The 20,269-nt window shown below is 47.7% G+C and overlaps 1 protein-coding gene across 3 annotated transcripts in view; it reads left to right on the forward strand.

Moving 5' to 3' along the window:
- The window catches only part of HEPACAM (hepatic and glial cell adhesion molecule), a 37,722-nt gene extending 19,173 nt beyond the window's left edge, over nucleotides 1-18,549 (forward strand). The window contains exons 1-7 of one of the 3 annotated variants that reach the window (XM_086382970.1): nucleotides 504-1,555; nucleotides 11,672-12,013; nucleotides 12,936-13,217; nucleotides 13,508-13,607; nucleotides 14,693-14,922; nucleotides 15,065-15,135; nucleotides 16,334-18,549. In XM_086382970.1, the coding sequence (XP_086239096.1) occupies nucleotides 1,471-1,555; nucleotides 11,672-12,013; nucleotides 12,936-13,217; nucleotides 13,508-13,607; nucleotides 14,693-14,922; nucleotides 15,065-15,135; nucleotides 16,334-16,636 (1,413 nt within the window). In that variant the 5' untranslated portion in view covers nucleotides 504-1,470 and the 3' untranslated portion in view covers nucleotides 16,637-18,549. Of the gene's footprint in view, nucleotides 1-503; nucleotides 1,556-11,671; nucleotides 12,014-12,935; nucleotides 13,218-13,507; nucleotides 13,608-14,692; nucleotides 14,923-15,064; nucleotides 15,136-16,333 lie in introns of those variants that run through there. The other 2 variants (XM_086382971.1, XM_086382972.1) reach the window with 2 other exon arrangements.
- The last annotated feature ends 1,720 nt before the right edge of the window (nucleotides 18,550-20,269 follow it).

The raw sequence follows: 20,269 nt of genomic DNA on the forward strand, positions 1-20,269 counted from the left end.
AGAAACCTGGCTTACACAGGCTTTCTCTAGTATGTAAAAAGAACACTTTGAAAGATAACTTCCACACTTATAAAATTACGACCAGAGTTCCAGTGTTAGAGACAGCTGAGAGGAGGAGTTGTAAAGTTTGGTCTCACCAAGGCATAAAAATCCCTAAAGGAATTAGAAGAAGATTTTTCTTTTAGGTTTAAATTATCACCTCTCCAGGGCTTCTCAGGTGTTGCTGGTGGTAAAGAACCCGCCCTCCAACGCAGGAGACTCAAGAGATGCGGGTTCGATCCCTGAGTCTGGAAGATCCCCTGGAGGAAGGCACGGCAACCCACTCCAGTATTCTTGCCTGGAGAATCCCACGGACAGAGGAGCCTGGCAGGCTACAAGTCCATAGCGTTTCGAAGAGTCAGACACGACTGAGGTGACCGAGATGCACACACACACACAAACATACGCATATCACCTCTCCAACAAAGAATGTTCTAGGCACTCCACTGTACTAAATCTTCATCAGTCCTCTCAACAGTTTCTACAAGGAAGCTACTGCCCCCCTCCACCCCGTTTACAGATGTGAAATTGGAGAATTAACAAGGTTGAATGGCTGTCTGCCCCAGATCACACAGTGAGCGAGCAAGCATTCCACTGGCGACCCGCAGGAGAAGCTGTGGACATGGTAATGGGGGTGCAGGGCAGGGCTGGGCTGCTTTTCTTCATCACACTTCAAGACTTGAGGAGACGGCTGGGCTGCAGCTGGTGGCCGAACCCCAAGGTCTTGGGGTATTACCATCATCTTTGCTCTGACATGTTCTAGAAAATGGACTGGAGGCTGGGGATTGAGCAGAGTAGCTACTGGAAAAAGATCCCCAGCATCTACAAGATTCTATGATAGGAGGGAGAAACCCAAACTTGACAGTTATGATAATAATACAATTCAAGCCATTTTCCAATCTTCTTGTTTTGGGGTAGAAGAGGGGTTTTCCGCGTCCCCAGCCGTTTCTGAAATCTCTCATTCCAAGCTTCCAAAAAACTCCTCTCCCTGCCTTTTCAGAGTTTATTGGAGGTGTGTCCCTGGCATGCACCCTCCCTCGCAGGAACGAGGAGCAAGAGGTGGAGACAGGGCTTGCTGGGACACACAAGGTCCCTCCCTGAGCCCAAATTCTCATCTCCCCCTGGCAGTGGGGTTCAGCTCAGGCAGGTGAAGAAACTGCTGGGACCCCTCAGACTGGAAGCTGTGCTGGAGATGGTCTTCCAAGCAGATACCCTCTTCCCAACCCGGGATGCAGGGCTTTGAAACTAGAAAATGCCAGGTCTGAAAGAGAGGAAAGAACAAGTCCAGCAACACACAGAGCTCTGTGTATTCAGAGGGAACTTGGCAGGGTTGTGTCCGGGCAGAGAAACTCCGAGTGGTACAAAGGGACGTGCCCAGAGTGGAGAAATCATGCTAATTGTCTGCACCAGAGCTGGAGAACGCCACCCAAAATGAAGAGAGAAAGGGAAGCCCCGTCCAGAGCCTTCAGTGCGCTGCGCCTCGCTCCTTTTGTCTACCTGCTTCTGATCCAGACAGGTAGGAGAACCAGAGGGCAGGACAGGGTCTGCAGGAGGGGCCTGGGGCTTTCAAAGGACAGGGAGGGGGGAGCTGAGGGCCAGAACGCCTCTGGGGCAGGAGGAGGGGAGAATGCCCAGCCACCGTGGGAAGCAGCTCAGTGAATTCAGGCATTCGTGTTGAATGTATTTCTTCATTCTGTGTGCCTCCTGCCTGGCCCCTGCCCCCCAGCCCCCAAAGCCTGCATGACTTTGGAGCTCCCACGGCATTCAGTACATTAGATGGAGGGCAACGAGCCACTGCTTATGGGACGTCTTGTTGGCGTGGGCCAGTCAGGCATCCTTTATAATCCCCAGTCGGGATTATGGTGGGGCTTGGAGGGGTGGGGAAATCTTGGTTTTGTGCCTCCTCAATCCCACACCCTGGCTTCTCTGGGTGTAAAACAGCAAGGGAGATGAAAGAAGCTTTGGAGATAATGAGTCTCCTGGCTTGGGACTCTAACACCAACCTATCCGTAACTCAGGCACGCCACAGACAAACCTATCTTCTGTACTGCCCCCTACCAACTTCTTGGAGAAATGATCTGATTTTCAATACATGTGCTTATGTGCGCATACACACGTTGGGTTCTCAGGTGGCTCAGTGATAAGAATCCGCCTGCCAATGCAGGAGACGCAAGAGACTCAGGTTCGATCCCTGGGTCAGAAAGACCCCCTGGAGTAGGAAATGGCAATCCACTTCAGTATTCTTGCCTGGAAAATTCCATGGACAGAGGAGACTGGCGGGCTACAGTCCATTGGGTCACTAAGAGTCAGATATGACTGAGTGATTGAGCACACACGCATGTGCACACGCACAAACCATTCCAGAGAGCCTAGGAATTTACAGTTTCATTGGGCAAATAGATGCAGAAATCATTTTAATAAAAGCAGAGACTACTATGAGTCAGAGAGACAGAGAGAGGTCACCTACACCATCAGGAAGCTGGTGCTGGTAGTACAGGATACGAGTAGGGGAATATGAGGGGAAGTTACTTGGGAGTGTCTGCGCTGAATTTTAAAGGATGAGAAAAACAGGTAGGTGTGGGAGTGAGCATTATAGTTAGGAAAATGGGCCAAGGTCAACAGCTTGAAATGGTATTGCGTGTTAGGAGCAGCCCAGTCAGTCACTCCTTCTGGAGAGGAAAGAGTGAATGGAGTTAGGTGAGATATGTAAACCTTGCTAAGGAAACAGGAAGATAATTTGCAAACAATGGGGGCCGGGGGAGGGCATGGAATGGTTTTCAGTCTGGGAACAGGCAGGGCCAGGAGGCGTTGGAGCAAAACTGGAGGCAAGATAGGAAAGGAAGCCTGTATCCATTTGGTAGAACCACAAACTGGATGACTTCAACAACAGAAGCGTTGTGTTTCACAGTTCCAGAGGGTAAAATTTCAAGATCAAGGTGGTGGGAAGGCTGTACGCCCTCCGAAGGTGCTAGGCAGGGTTCTTCTCTAGGCCTCTCTGCTGTCTTTGGATAGTTCCTTGGCTGTGACAGGTTAACTTTAATCTTTACATGGCATTCTCCCTGTGCTTGTGTGTATATACGTATTTCTTCTTTTTATAAGAACGCCAGTCATCTTGGATTGGGCTTCCCTGGTGGCTCAGACAGTAAAGAATCTGCCTGCAGTGCAGGAGACCTGGGTTCAATCCCTGGGTCGGGAAGATCTCTTAGAGAAGGAAATGGCTTTCCACTCCAGTATTCTTGCCTGGAAAATTCCATTGACAGAGGAGCCTGATGAACTACAGTCCATGGGGTTGCAAAGAGTCAGACACAACTTTCGCTTTCATCTTAGATTGGGGGCCCACTCCCTCCAGTATTAGCTTGTTACCTTGACAATGACCCCAGTGCCAAATAAGGTCACATTCTGAGATAGGGCTTCCCAAGTGGCTCAGTGGTAAAGAATTCACTTGCCAATACAGAAGACATAAGAGATGTTGGTTTGATCCCTGAGTCGGGAAGATCCCCTGGAGCAGAAAATGGCAACCCACTCCAGTATTCTTGCCTGAAGAATCCCATGGACAGAGGAGCCTGGCAGGCTACAGCCCACAGGGTCGCAAAGAGTCAGACACATTTGAAGTGACTGAGCACAGACACACTGAAATACTTGGGATTAGGACTTCAAGACATAAATTATAGGGGGCACAAGTCAACCCATAACGAGGCTACCGCAATAGTTCAAGAGAGAAATGAACCAGGCTGGAATTAGAATAAAGAAGGAGGGAGGGAAGGATATTGAGATAATATTTTGGAGGGAAAATCAGGACCTAGTAATTGATAGGAAGTTAAAGAATCTAGGGAAGGAGGTAGGGTTTCTGTGTGAAACATTAAGCTAAAAAATGGGGCAAGATTGGGAGATATAATGATTAGTGTTACTCATGCTGAGGTTGAAATGGCTGTAAGACATTTGTGGGGAAATGTTGAACCTAAAACTGGAGGGTTAGGAAGAGGTATTTGGAAGCTGTCAGCTAAGAGGTGAGACTTAAAACAGTGAGAATAAAGAAATAAATGAGCTGAAAATGGAACACTGAGGAACCCCAAGACTTTTTTTAAAACCAATGAAAACTTTTTAAAATTTTTTACCTTTTTGTGTTGGAGTATACCCAGTTAAATGTTGTGATAGCTTTCAGTGAAGGGATTCAGCCATACATATACATGTATCCATTCTCCCGCAAACTCCCCTTCCGTCCAGGCTACCACATATCATTGAGCAGAATTTCCTGTGCTATGCAGTAGATCCTTGTTGGTTACCCATTTTGAATATAGCAGTGTGTACATGTCAATCAAACTCCCTAACTATCCCTTCCCCCCAGCAAGCATAAGTTCATTCTCTAAGTCTGTGTGAATCTGAGGAATCCCAAGATTTGCAGAGGAAAACAGAGAACAAAAGCCCATTGAGGAGGTGCATAACAATCAGAGAGACAGAGGGAGATCTTGAAGACTGTGGTGTCCAGAAAGTGAAGGGAGCTGGGCTATTCTCAGAGAGTCGACATCAAAGGTATCAAGGAACCTGGTGTAATAAGGACCTAAAAGAGCCCATCTGATGTGGCCATAAAGAAGTTACCATTAGCCTTAGTGACAGCAGTGTCAGTGGAAATTACAATGAATGGAGGAAATGAGAGCTAGCGGTATGGAGGCAGCGAACCGGGACTAGGAAATGTACAATGACATGTAGAAATCAGGGGTGTCCCTAAGCTCTTTCAGGTCATATATGGTAAAGAAAAAATTATGGAAGGATCTTGTCAGTCACTGTGATTAGGTAGAAACAAAAGGAACTTCTGTGAGAGACAATGGAACTGAGTATTATTTAACAAGGGGCTTCCCTGGTGGTTCAATGGTTAAGACTCCGTGCTTCTGCTGCAGGGGGCACAGGTTCAATCCCAGGTCCACAAACTAAAATCCCACATGCTGCATGGTCAAAAAAAAAAAAGTATAACAAAAAATTCTAAATATAAACTATGCTAATATTAGTTACAAACTAAGATAGGTAAGAGGTAAGTGTGGGGTCAGGCCATTGGACTGCTGTGGATTCAAAAGCAATAAAGGCTGAGATTCTATGAGGAATTTCCGCCATCCTCAATCTATTAGGAAAATGTCAGCTTCTGTGACAAATAAATTCCAACATTTAAGTTCTCCTGGCATTAACCCTGGAGTAGTCAGTACCATTTCAAGCAAGGCCTGATATGAACAAAGACTGCTCCATGAGGTTTTCCATAGACCAAGCTCATGGAGCGCTATCAACTTTCACATGTGTTTCCAATGGTCAGCCTGAGATTTATCTCTATTTCTTTTAGGTAGAGGATTAAGGGGGGAAAAAAAAGAAAGAAGTACACCAGCCTATAAGTGGAATCTACCACTTTTACTAGTACTATTGGGTAGAAATCAGTAGTGACACAGCCATAATTAACTGCAAGGGAGGCTGGGAGATATAGCTTTAAGGCTGGCACTAAAAGGGTGGCCTAGACCATATGACTCTGGCTTCCAGAGATCTGCCTTAATCCCTTGCCATTAAGGAAATCAATCCTAAATATTCATAGGAAGGACTGATGCTGAAGTTGAAACTCCGATACTTTGCCTGATGCAAAGAGCCAACTCATTGGAAAAGACCCTGATGCTGGGAAAAATCGAGAGCAGGATAAGGGGGGCAACAGAGGATGGGATGGTTGGACAGCATCATCAATTCAGTGGACATGAGTTTGAGCAAGCTCCAAGAGTTGGTGATGGACAGGGAAGCCTGGCCTGCTGCAGACCATGGGGTCGCAGAGAGTCTGACAAGACTGAGCGACTGAACAGCAACAATACTCCCGTGTGGCAGCAGCCACCTTACTTGCCTCAGACAAGTAGCACTTAGTCCTTGGTGCTCTGAACCTAATATGAGCTAAAGAGGCTTCCCTAAATCCATCACAGCCCTATTCCTGGAACATTCAAACACAGCTTTTCTAGAGGCTAGGATACTAATTTACAATCATAAACACAACATGCCATACATCTAAATAATCTGATGTGCAAGATGTTACTCTCTGGGATCCTAGAGCCAGTCTGTCCTCTACACTCCCATTAGAAGAAGTCCCTTGGCTAGGTTCCACCCTCTGAGTTCTAAGATCACCTTCCATATTGTAGGTGCTGTATTTTTTTAAAATTGCAATTGAAAATTATATACAGGAACATGCAATTTTGCATAAGGATACAGTTTTATAGAACCTTTAAAAAGTGAATAAATCCATTTAATTATCCCCCAAGGTCATGGAAAAGAATATTTCAGTACTGAGAAGCGATATAGTACCTCCACACTATACTGTTATTATTGCCTTCCCCCCAGGGTCACAGTGGTGTACTAATTTCTAATACAGATTAATTTTGTGTGTCTTTGAACTTCTTAAAAGTGGAATTGTATCTATGCATTCTTTTAAGCCTGGTTTCTTTCACAGAACACCAAATTTGTAAGATTCATGCATGTTGTTGTTGAAATTGTAACTTGTTTGATCTCAGTGCTATATAGTATTCCATCATATAAATATACCAAAATTTGTTTACCTATTCAATTTTGATAGACACTTTGGTTGTTAACAGTTTGGGCCTTTATGAACAGAGTTGTTAAAAACATTCTAGTAGATGTCTTTTGATGAACAGATATACCCAGGAGTAGAATTTGTCAAGTTATATATATGCGCTTAGGCTTAGTAGATATAGCCAGAGTTTTTAGAAGTGGTTGTATCAAGCTACATTCCCACCAGCCCTGACTGAGAGTCCCAGATGTTCGTTCCATATATTCACCAATAACTGAATCTTCTCTTTTTTCATTTTAGCTATCCTAGTATGAGGTGGCATTAAATTATGGTTTTAAATTGCAAATCTATGGTGATGAATGCAGTTGTGTCTTTTTCATATACTTAATAGCTATTTGAAAATCCTTTTATGTGAAATACCTGATCCAAATCTTTTGCCTATTTTCTTTTGAGTTTCCTGGATTTTTTTTTTAAAGTGGTAATTTGTAGGAGTTTAAAATAGATATATCAGATACGAGTCACTTATAGGAGATATGTATTACAACTATCTCCCACTGTGCGTGTGTGTGTGCCAAATCGCTTCAGTCATGTCAACTCTGTGCGACCCTATGGACTGTAGCCCACCAATCTCCTCTGTCCATGGGATTCTCCAGGCAAGAACACTGAACTGGGTTGCTATACCCTCCTCCAGGGGATCTTCCCGACCCAAGGATCAAACCCATATCTCTTTTGTCTCCTGCACTGGCGGGCAGATTCTTTACAGCTAGCGCCACCTGGGAAGGCCATCTCCCACTGTACGGCTTGCCTTTCACTCTCTTAATGATGTCTCCTGATGAACAGAAGCTCGTGATTTTATTGTCCACTGTATCATTTTCATCTTTTACGGGTACCACCTTTGTGTCCTCAAGTCACAAAGATATTCTCCTATGTTGTCTTTTTAAAACCTTGTTTTACCTTTCACATTTAGATCTACAATCTACCTAGAATTGGTATTTGTGTGAGATGTGAGGTAAGGACCAAAATTCATTTTTATTCCAACGTGGCCCAGCACTATCTATTTAAAAAAATCCTTTCTGTACCTGACTGCATGTCACCTGTGGTTCAGTGGTTAGGACTCCAGGTTTCCACTGCAGGTATCATGGGTTCAGTCTCCGGTTGGGGAACTAAGATCCCACAACCCTCACACCAAAAATAAAAAGTCAGGCTATCATGTTTAAGTCTGTTTTTGGACTCTTCATTCTGTTCTGTTGATAACACTTGTCTATTGTAGTGCCAAGGATAAATCTCTTGAGATTTTGATCAGTATTGTATTAAATTTATAAGCCAGCTTTGGAGAATTGACAGCTTAACATTAATGATTACTCCTATCCAAAGCACAGTGTATCTCTGTGTGCTATCTTTATACTTATTAGCTAGATACACGTTACTGAACATTTGCTTTCTTTACAGGGTAGGAAGAAAGCTACCCTTCTCTTCCTGGATCCCAAGGGCCTTCTTCACAATTTCTGTGTCCTGATTTTGCCTTATATTCCTGAGTGATTGACACTTAAAATGAGTTCACACTCTTGTAGGCCTCAACGTAGTAACAAGAGAAAACTCTTAACACAGTCACCCCAACAGTGAAGCTCCTCTATAATAGGGCCAGAGGAGGGGTGCTATTTTCTCAGAGCATTTAATATTCATTATTATTAATTCATTCAGAATAATAAAAATAAAAATGAAGAGCAGAAAGTAATATTTTTTGCTTTTAGAAAACTATGGCATATGGGACTTTCCCCAGCAGTCCAGTGGTTAAGACTCTGCCTTCCAATGCAGGGGATGTGGATTCAGTTCCTGGCTGGGGAACTAAGGCCCCACGTACTGTGGAGTGCAGCCAAAAAGAAAAAGAAAACCATGCTGTGTGCTGCCTTTGGGTTATTGTATGCAGTTCTGGTCACCACACCTCAAAAAAGAAATAATAGAGTTGGAGAAAGCCCAAATAAGGGTATCTATGCTAGCCCAAGGGAAGGAGGGACTTCCTATAGAGACAGATCCAAACAAAACAAAAAGCCTTTCAGTTAAAAAGGGACATACCTGCAGTCCGGGGTATCAGAGTGTGTGGATTATGTGTAATATGTTTCACAGTATCTCATGAATGCTTTTGAGATGGTTAGACAGCATCACTGACTCAATGGACATGAGTCTGAGTAAACTCTGGGAGATAGTGAAGGGCAGGGAAGGACACGGACTGGCTTGCAGCAGTCCATGGGGTCACAAAGAGTCGGACACAACTTGGTGACTGAACAACATTTGGCTACACATGAAATCTTTAGTTGCCACCTGCAGACTCTTAGCTGTGACATGCGAACTCTTCGTTGCATGCAAACTCTTAGCTGTGGCGTGGGACCTAGTTCCCTGTGCTGTGCTTAATCGCTAAGTCATGTCTGACTCTTTGCAACTGTAGCCCACCAGGCTCCTTTGTCCATGGGATTCTCCAGGCAAGGATACTGGAGTGGGTTACCATGCCTTCCTCCAGGCGATCTTCCTGACCCAGGGATCAAAGCCAGGCCCCCTGTATTGGGAGAGAGGAGTCCTAGCCACTGGACCACCAGGGCAACCCCTCTCACTGATATGTTTAAAAGGTAAATTTAAGGCAAATACTGGTAATAGAAAACCTTTGCCAACCAAAAAGGGCACATAAAAATGAACAGATGATGGTTTAAGAAAGTGGCTATTAAGGGTCCCCAAGGCTTTTGGCAGGTACATTCTTATACATTAAAGCTTGACATTGTTTGATGTCACAGTAGTTTAAATCCTAGTTGACGAGGGCCACCTCCCTGATCCAGTGTGACCATTTCAGTTGGCAGGGACATCTTGCAGCGAGGTCAATTTCCTTCTGTTCAGCCTCCAGCGGGAACGGAGACTTTTCTACCTAACGATGCTTTCGAGACTTGAGGACGATGATTAAGTTAATCGTTCCTCAAGGTTGAAGAGTTTTAGTTCCTTTTATTTGCACCATTAGCCATTTCCTCGCTTCTATGTCCTTCCTTGGCTCCTGTCCTAGTTCTCCGTGTCCCTTGAAAGTTGTGGGACCCTGTCCTTAAAATCAACTCCAATCTTGGCTAGATTTTGGGAAACAGTGTTTGCTCAGCAGAAAATGCTCTTTGTCAGCTTCTGGGAAAGACTGCTCCCTCCACTTCTGAACATGCCTACATACACCCCTATGACTCAGGGGCACGACTTGTGCACAGACATGGGGAAGGCACCCACCAAGAGGAGGGTGAGGCCCAGGGTGATCCACATGCAGTAACTTCTCCAATGGTTTTATCCAGAAGAGTCAAGTTTATTTTTTGTTTTTTAAATATTTATTTATTTCACTGTGCCAGATCTTAGTTGGCAGGCAGGATCTAGTTCCTCGACCAGGGCTGGAACCCAGGCCTCCTGCATTGGGAGTGGGAGATCTTAGCCACTGGACCACCAGGGAAGTCCCCAGAAGGACCAAATTTACACTGGTAGAAAGAGGGACTTCCCTGACAGTTCAGGGTTGGGACTCCGTGCTTCCACTGCAGCGGACCCTGGTTCGATCCCTGGTCAGGGAACTAAGATCCCACATGTTGCATGATGCAGCAAAAATAAATAAACAAATTGGTAGAAAGAGCAAACTTGAAGGGAGCAAGACATCCCAAAAGCACTGCCAGGACCTTATATGTGATAAGACAGAGTAGACACAGGGGAAACTCAAGGGAGAGTCCAAGAAGAGAGAAGCAGGGAGGGGAATCCATTCCACTTTTCCTTGGGGCTGGGACTGTCATAGACCAGCCTCCTGGAAAGAAGAAATGAGAACCAAGGAGCTTGGGGTTGCTAAACCACAGGGTGGCTCTGCATACATCACCCTCATGTGCTGACCCCACTGCTTCAGATTGGGTCCTGAGAAGGGGGGTAGATGTTCCCATCCTGGCCCTTAGTGAAGCTCACTGATTTTTTTCAGAGCCACTTCAAGTCACCTACACCAAACCCTGTTTGCCTGTTCAGGGAAGTATGAAAGCTTGTGTTTCTAAGTCAAACCAAACCTGGGACCTAGCACCTTTTAGGCAGGAAATCCCATCTATATAGTCCCAGAAACCAAGAGCTGGAGGAATCTTAAGGATCATGAGGTCAATCAGATTTCAGTCTGATGCACAGAGCCATAGAAGATTCACTAGCAGCACCCCGAGATCCTGGAAAGGACAGGACTCAGGTCCTCACCACCTCTTTGACTAAATCAAGTGAGCTAGAACTAAATTTCATTCCTTTTCAATTTATATAGGGTTTTGTGGGAACAAAAATACCTTTAATAAGAAAATTTGAAAATACTTGGTTTTGTCCATTCTAACTCCCCCCACTGTTGAGACTCCCCTCAATGACAAGTATATAATATTCATGAATATGGTGGCTTTCATCATTGCAATAGTGTCTTCTACACCTAAGGTTTTTTTTATTATAACATTCTTGACAGATGATGATAGAATGTCAGGATTGAAATGTCAGGTTGCAGATTATCTGGTCCTGCTACTGCTGCTGCTGCTAAGTCGCTTCAGTCGTGTCCGGCTCTGTGTGACCCCATAGACGGCAGCCCACCAGGCTCCTCTGTCCCTGGGATTCTCCAGGCAAGAATACTGGAGTGGGTTGCCATTTCCTTCTCCAATGCATGAAAGTGAAAAGTGAAAGTAAAGTCACTCAGTTGTGCCCAACTCTTAGCGACCCCATGGACTGCAGCCCACCAGGCTCCTCTGTCCATGGGATACCTCATTATTCAGAGGAGAAAACGAAAGCACGGGGAGGGGAATGAACATTCAATTGGCCTTTCCTTGATTACTTCTAAAGACGAGGAGCTCACTACGTAACAAAGCACTTGTTCCCAAAATGGGTTGGATATGTTTAATAAATTAAATTTGCTTCGATCTGCACAACTAACATTTTAGTTTCATTGCCTTTTGGCTTGGAAAAAGGAAGAACTGTTAGGAAGTGAAGAGCCCAGAGTGGTGAGGCATGGAGAGACCAGAGGACTCAGAAATGAGAATGGAGTAAGAAGCCAGGGCCTGACATTGCCCTCTCTCTGTGGGCTTCTGTTCACAGAGCCCCTGGAAGGCGTGAACATCACCAGCCCGGTGCGCCTGATCCATGGCACGGTGGGGAAGGCCGCCCTGCTCTCCGTGCAGTATAGCAGCACCAGCAGTGACAAGCCTGTGGTCAAGTGGCAGCTGAAACGGGACAAGCCAGTGACCGTGGTTCAGTCCATTGGCACAGAGGTCATTGGCACCCTGCGGCCTGACTATCGAGACCGCATCCGCCTCTTCGAAAACGGCTCCCTGCTTCTCAGCGACCTGCAACTGGCCGACGAGGGCACCTACGAGGTCGAGATTTCCATCACCGATGACACTTTCACCGGGGAGAAGACCATCAACCTCACTGTAGATGGTAAGGTCTCAGGCAGGGAAGGAGCGGGGGTACCAGCAGCTGGGGTGGGGGACAGGGTCCACCCAGTACCCTAGCTAGACCCCAGGAAAACCCACACAAGAGCCACTGGGGAGCAGAGAGTGAGCCAACTGGACCTTAGAGACTGGCAGATAGACCACAGCTAACATGTGTAGGGTGGTTACTATGAGCCAGAAATGATTGTAAGGTTTTGCCTATATTGACTCATTTAATGCTTATAATAATCTAGGGATAGTTAACATCATTGGCCCTGTTTCAAGACATGAGAAAACTGAGGCACAATGAGGTTGAATAATTTGACCAACTCTACTCAACTAGTAAGTGAGAGTCAATATCGGAACCTATTTGGGGCTTCCCCTGTGTCTCAGCAGTAAAGGATCCACCTGCAATGCAGGAGCCTCAGGAGACCTGGGTTCAATCCCTGGGTCAGGAAGATCTCTTGGAGAAGGAAATGGCAACCCACTCCAGTACTCTTGCCTGGAGAATCCCACGGAGAGAGGAGCCTGGCAGGCTAGAGTCCATGGGGTTGCAAAGAGTCGGACACAACTTAGCAACTTAGAATGCACAGACCTGAACCTAGCCCATTGAAAATATTTTCCAGGCTGATCAGCTTAAGATATCTCGGAAAGGTATTTGGGAAGAAAGGAAGGGAAGGTCCAGAAGGGCAGGGACCATGGCTGTCTTGTTCTGCATTGTACCCCCTGTGCTCAATTAGGTCCTCAATAAATAGTGGGTAAATAAATGAATAAATGGATGGATGGATGTATAGGTGGGTGGGTGGGTGGTGGTAAAGAGCTATACTGAGACCTCTGAAGACCACAGATCAGCTGGAAGGTGGGCAGTTAAGGGGAGGGGAGATGCTTTTTGGCCCCTGGCTCACAGGCTCCCCCACCCCCGGGCTCAGTGCCCATTTCAAGGCCACAGGTGTTAGTAGCATCAACCACGGTGCTGGAGCTCAGCGAGGCCTTTACCCTGAACTGCTCGCACGAGAACGGCACCAAACCCAGCTACACCTGGCTGAAGGATGGCAAGCCCCTCCTCAACGACTCTCGGATGCTCCTGTCTCCAGACCAAAAGGTGCTCACCATCACGCGTGTGCTCATGGAGGATGACGACCTGTACAGCTGTGTGGTGGAAAACCCCATCAGCCAGGGCCGCAGCCCGCCCGTCAAGATCACCGTGTACCGTGAGTCTCCCGCCACCCTCCCTTGGGACTCACAACCCTGAGAGGCAGGTGCCCACGAGAGGCTGAGGACATCCCAGACAGAGTGCCACTGGAGTGGGAGAGAGGCGGACTGGGCCAGGTCTCCCTGGAGGACAGCCATCGGTGGGAGTGAGCTCCAGGGAAAGTCCACCACTGGCCAGCCCTGCTGCCTGGGGCTCCTTTTGTCTTCTTTCGGCCCCAGGGAGCTCTCTCCCCACACCCACTGCTCACCTTGAAGTCTCTCCCACCTCTCTGCCTCCCTCTCTCCCTAGGAAGAAGCTCCCTCTACATCATCTTGTCCACAGGAGGCATCTTCCTCCTTGTGACCTTGGTGACTGTCTGCGCCTGCTGGAAACCCTCCAAAAAGTCTGGGTAACTCTCCAAGGTCCCCCCTCCCTGAGTATCCGAATCCTTCCACCCACCCCAGCCCCGAGCTCCGTTCTTTCCTTAGTCTCTCTCTCTCTTTTTTAAAATTATTTATTTTTGGCTGTGCTGGGTCTTCATTGCTGCACATGGGCTTTCCCTAGTTGCAGTGAGTCGGGGGATACTCTCCAGTTTCAGTGGGTGGGCTTCTCTTTGTGGTGGCTTCTCTGGTTGCAGAGCGTGGGCTCTAGGGTGCAGGGGCTTCGGTAGTTGCAGCACATTGACTCAGTAGTTGTGGCACACGGGCTTAGTTGCCCCAAGGCATGTGGGATCTTCCCAGACCAGGGTTTGAATTCGTGTCCCCTGCATTGCAAGGCGGATTCTTAACCATTCACTGGACCACCACTAAGCTCCTCTTGGTCTCTTTATTTATTTAAAAACAAAAACAAAAACCTTTTTTTTTTAATGTGAACCATTTTTAAAGTCTTTTTTGAACTTGTTACAATATTGCTTCTGTTTTATGTTTTGGTTTTTTGGCTGTAAGGCATGTGGGATCTTAGCTCTCCGAGCAGGGATCAAACCTACACCCTCTGCATTCGAAGGCAAAGTCTTAACCATCAGACCACCAAGGAAGTCCCCTCCTCTTAGTCTCTTTAAATGCCTTTCCTCCCAGGCCAAAGCTCTTCCCAGAAGATCCATTTTACCATTGCATGCATTGTATATGGAATTACATCCTGTGCTCAAAACCCCAACAATCCCAGCATTGTTAATAATGGTTGCACTTGCACTTCACCTTCTGTGAGCCAGGCACTGTGTTTGTGGTTAGCACACTACCTTTCAGTGTGATTATCTTAGTGTGATTCTCTGCAGTTTACAGATACTGACTCAGGACTCAGATGAGTTAAATGACTTGCCAGGGCCAGACTCAGGCTGCAAACCTAGATGGGATATACCCCATCCCACCACACCCAGCCCGTCTTCCTATTACACAGCCTCATTTATGGCCATCAGATACTGCCCCACTGTGTCCCCACGCCCAGAACTTCTGCTCACACTCAGCAGCTGTGTTCACCAGGTGCTGGGTTGATTTGCAGGAAGAAGAGGAAGCTGGAGAAGCAAAACTCCATGGAGTATATGGATCAGAGTGATGACCGCCTGAAACCAGAAGGTGAGCTCCCAGCCGCCCACTCACCCATCCCATCGTCACTCAGAGCAGTGGGCTGCTGGGAAAAGGCAGATCTGGGCGACAAGGAAGCCAGCTCTGCAGGGCCCCTTCCTCCACCAACTGCACGAAGACTGCAGAGCAGGGAGAGGAGCAGCCAAGGTAGGACCCCGGGGATGACGGATCCTTTGGTAGAGGTTGTGGCGGGACCCTGACTGGCCGCTGGGAAGCAAGGAGTATAGTTGCTGGCTGGTGGAGAGGGTTCTGGACCTGCGCCAGCCGCCCCCTTCTTTGCCCCGTGCAGCAGACACCCTCCCCCGAAGTGGAGAGCAGGAACGGAAGAACCCCATGGCACTCTACATCCTGAAAGACAAGGTAAGCAGCTCCGGGCTAAGTGCCCCACGAACACCCCATCAGTCCCTGCCACGTTCTGGTGCTACCGTAGCCCCGCTATGCTGACATCCCTTTCTAGGACTCAGAATAACCCTGAGAAATATTTCTGTCACCCCCACTTTAGAGATAAGAAAAATAGGGTAAAAATCATTTTACCCTATTTTATTATTTTCTTCTAATAAAACAGGGTAAAATGACAGGGGTAAAATGACTTGTTCAGAATCAAACAAGTGAATCGATGGCAGTGTCTGTCTGTGTGTTAGTTGCTCAGTTGTGTTCTTTGCAACTTTATGGACTGTAGCCTGTCAGGCTCCTCTGTCCAAGAAATTCTCCAGGCAAGAATACTGGAGTGGGTTACCATTTCCTTCTCCAATTGGTGGCAGTACCCAGATCTCTGGACATGGGCTTTGGGTGACTTTCCAGCTATTCAACAACCAACTCTGTCCCACACTGTCCAAGCCAGGTGGAAAGCAGAAAATAAGTGGTCAAAGCCCTCAGTTTAATGCATTTCAACGTTTAATGAGCACCTATTATGTGCCAGGCACCATGCTAAGTGTCCTTCAGTTCAGTTCAGTCACTCAGTCATGCCTGACTCTTTGCAACCCCATGGACTGCAGCACGCCAGGCTTCCCTGGCCATCACCACCTCCTGGAGCTTGCTCAGTCTCATGTCCATCGAGTTGATGATGCCATCCAACCATCTCATCCTCTGGCATCCCCTTCTCCTCCTGCCTTCAATCTTTCCCAGCATCAGGGTCTTTCCCAATGAGTCAATTCTTTGCATCAGGTGGCCAAAGTATTGGAGTTTCAGCTTCAGCATCAGTTCTTCCAATGAATATTCAGGACTGATTTCCTTTAGGATGGACTGGTTGGATCTCCTTGCAGTCCAAGTGACTCTCAAGAGTCTTCTCCAACACCACAGTTCAAAAGCATCAATTCTTCAGCGCTCAGCTTTCTTTATAGTCCAACTCTCGCAACCATACATGACTACTGGAAAAACCACTGCTTTGTGCCCTATGTTGCAAGAGAAACCAGACCTAGGTCTTCAGCCTTCCGGGAGATGAGAGTGTGAAGGGGACTGTGTCTCTTTCACCTCGGTATTCCTAGGGCCCTGGAACACCGGGCGTGCTCCCAGCCCTGGCCAGCTGTCCCCTGACCCCTCCTGGCAACTGTCCTTGCAGGACTCCCCGGAGCCGGAGGAGAACCCCGCCTCAGAGCCTCGGAGCGCGGCGGAGCCCGGCCCGCCGGGGTACTCCGTGTCCCCGGCCGTGCCGGGCCGATCGCCCGGGCTACCCATTCGCTCCGCCCGCCGCTACCCGCGCTCCCCAGCGCGCTCCCCCGCCACCGGCCGGACGCACTCGTCGCCGCCCCGGGCCCCCGGCTCGCCTGGCCGCTCGCGCAGCGCCTCGCGCACACTGCGGACTGCGGGCGTGCACCTGATCCGCGAGCAAGACGAGGCGGGGCCGGTGGAGATCAGCGCTTGAGCCTCCTTGCGTCCTCCGGAGGCGCCCGCACACCGAGGCCCGCGTCCAGGGGAGGGCGGGGCAGCGGGGCTGCGGCCCGCGAGGGGCGAGGGATTAGGAGAGGTCCCGCCGGGCGAGAGGATAGGGCGCGGGGACCACTGTGAGCCTGCGGAGTCCGGGGACGAGGCGGGAATGGCGGAGGGTGGACCGGATTGTGAAATCGGGGTGCGTTTGCTCCCTGATCACTGGCTGTGTTATCAGTGGGTGTGGGTTGTGCCCTCTTAGGACCACATAGATTATTAAATTTACGGCCCAATCCCCGGAGAGGCTTATGGAAACTAACATCAGTAACCTAACCCCAATGACTATCCTGTGTCCTTCCTAGGGCGCATTTATGCTTCCCACCCACCCTCTCCCCTTGCTCTCCAGGAACGAACTCCTGGTTCCTGGGGAACTTTCTCGGCAAACCCAGATTAGAGAGGCCACTTGCCTCAAAGGTACAACTGTCCTGAACTAAGGGGGAGCCCAGAAATTCACTGTGAAGACAGGACCTTGGGGCACCCTTCTCAGGCATCTGGGACCTGGGTACCTACCAGTTGGCCAGGGAGGAGTTCAAGGGTATTTCTTTGCCACTCTCCCCCCCACAACCCGGGTCTAGCCAGAGCAAAGGATTCAAGCCTCCCAGGCTTGGCTTCCTCCCAAAGCCCCCCTCAGCAGCGTGCCCAGCGTTCTTTTCATCTCTAGTCCCTAGAGAAGGGGCTCCTCACTCATTCCCAGACCCAGAAAGCGAAATCAAGTAAGGATCTGTCTTTTGACCCCTCCTATCTACTGGTTCTCCCTGGCTTTGCATGAAATAAGCCTTTCAAACAATCATTGTCCCCGGGAAAGGTTGTCGAGCTTCCTGTAGGTTTAAGAAGATGAAGTTCGACTCTCCCCAGAAATAGTGGAAGGAGGAAGACGCTCATTGCTCTCCCCGCCCACCACTGCGTCTTAGAGGCCATATGGAACCCTTGGTCTCAGGCCTCTCACCTGCCTTGCTCCCAGGTGTGCAGGGCCCAGGAGACAGGCCAGGGCAAGCGCCCTAATTACACAAACCTGCAGAGTATGGAGAGATTGGTCCACTGTGTAGCTAGGCCATGCCCGTGCTGCCACCACTTCTTGCACAGTTTGGAGGAAAGACAGTCATCTACCTTGTGAAGAGAGAGGGCGATTAAAATGATGCAAAAGAAAAAAGCCCTCTGTGTGTGCTGACCTGTCTTCCCTGATGCCTCTAGTGCATCTCTGGTCTCTCCTCAGCTTCCTGAGCTCCAGCTCGGACCCTGCACCATCCCACAGAGGAACTCCCTCCCGAGGTCCCAATTCCCCACCACTCCACATGGAACAAGTTTTGCCCCAGCCCAAGGGCAGCAGCATTTCTAGTTGACTCCCCCCCATAACTTGCAGGTCGTGGTCCTCCCAGCTCCCTGCCCCGATGCATTTCTCCAGGCTCATCTGCGCAGGTGTGCCTTTGCAGCTCTGCTTCCTCACCCCAAAACTGCTCCCCTCACTTCCCCAGGTGCCTGATCTAGGAGATGATGCATGTGGGGCAGGGGCAGGGCGGGGAACACCCACACACCCCCACCCAAGTTGCTCAGGCAGGTGGAAGATGCAAGATGCGGTCTCAGACAGGTACATCCCAGTCAACCTGGAGAGGCAAGGGTGAAGATTAAGGTGAGATTAGGGCAAACTGTACTCTAATCCCCAATGCTGCATCCCTGAGGGGCTGGCTTCCCAGGCTCAAGTCAAATCTGCCTTAATTGGGGGGAGGGGGTGGAGCAAGGAAGTGGTTTTGTTTTTTTTTTTGTTTTGATCTTCATCTTTGTATTACTGGCATCTAGCAGAGTGCCTAGCACATTCTGGATGCTCAATAAACTTTTGATGAAATAAAGTGAAAACTTTGTTCCACTTAATCAAGGAGAACAAACAAATTGCCTAAAAATACCAGTCGTTTCCCTTTTCTCTTTTCTTCTCATCTTCCTTCATCATCCTTCACCTTCTCTGGAAATCCCAAATTGTTGATTCCAAAATCATCACACACTCATTCATTCATTCTGATGTTCTTTCTTTTATTCAGTAAACATGTCTTCATGGACCATAAAGTGTGCTAGAAGCTGGGAGACAGTGTTACTATGCCATGACATACCAAAGAGACAGTCTCATGAAGGAACACAGATAGTAAACAGATTAGCATAATACAGTGTGGAAAATGCAATGACAGAAGTAGATACAAGGTGCTCTAGAAGCATGTAAAAGCAACATCTAACCCAGATTAGGGGTGTTCAGCAAAGGTATCTTGGAGGAGAACAAGCCTGAACTTAGTCTTAGAAAGACAGGTTAATCGGGTGGAGGAAAGAAAAGGATGGAAGGACACATATTCCAGACAGGAGCAGCATGTAAAAAATGCTTAGTAAGTAGAATCCTTACTTCTTAGCACTCATAAAATGTGGATCAACCAAGGGCAAATGTTTCAACTGGGCTTCCCTGGTGGCTCAGATGGTAAAGAATCCACCTACAATGCCGGAGACCTGGGTTCAATCCCTGGGTTGGGAAGATCCCCTAGAGGAGGGCACGGCAACCCATTCCAGTATTCTTGCCTGGAGAATTCCATGGACAGAGGAGCCTGGCAGGCTACAGTCCATGTGGTCACAAAAAGTCAGACACAACTGAGCCACTAAGCACAGCACACATTTATATTAGCACTGACAAAGACCAGACTCGTGCCAGTGGCCAAGTGCGGGAGCTGAACCTGAGACTCCTGGATTACGTTGGTATTGGCCTCCAGTTGGTAGCATCCCAGGCTCCCAAAATAAAAATGAAAATCCTCTCTGAAGAAAACCATCTCCTTAAATGTTCAGAGACTAAGACCAATCAAAGATGAGTTGACAAGAAAAGGACATCAAACACGGAAGGAAACAAGTCACCAAGAATGAAAGTCAGCAAATGCAAGAAGCAATGTATTTAGACCGCCCAGGTCTTCGAATATTGAAATTATCAGACATAAAACATAAAATAATCATGAAATGCTTGAAGGAATAAAAGACACTGTTATAAAAAATGAATAAGCAACAAGATACTATCAAAAGTGATCAAGTTTGAAAAGGAACAAATAGAACTTTTATAAACAAAAATATGACTTATTAAAATAAAAACGTAAACAAAAGAGGTTAAATACATTAAATACAGCTGAAGAGAGTTAGTTTACCTGAAAAAATTATCCAGAATAGGACACAGACAGACAAGGAAATGAAATACATGAGAAAAAGAGATTAAGGCTCAGGTCATGTAGAACGAGGGCTTCCCTGGTGGCTCAGACAGTAAAGCGTCTGCCTGCAGTGCAGGAGACCTGGGTTCAATCCCTGGGTTGGGAAGATCTCCTGGAGAAAGAAATGGCAACCCACTCCAGTACTGTTGTCTGAAAAATTCCATGGATGGAGGATCCTGGCAGGCTGCAGTCTATGGGGTCACAAAGAGTCAGACACAATTGAGCGACTTCACTTTCACTTTTCTTTCATGTAGAATGAAAAGGTCTAACATTTCATCAAGAGTTCAAAGGGGAGAATAGAGAGATGGAGCAGAGGCAGTATTTTGAGAGTTCAGTTCAGTTCAGTTTAGTCA

The sequence above is a fragment of the Bos grunniens genome, chromosome 29 (assembly GCF_055505025.1).
Source record: "Bos grunniens cultivar Pamir isolate PY7600 chromosome 29, Bosgru_T2T1.0, whole genome shotgun sequence".
NCBI lineage: Eukaryota > Metazoa > Chordata > Mammalia > Artiodactyla > Bovidae > Bos > Bos grunniens.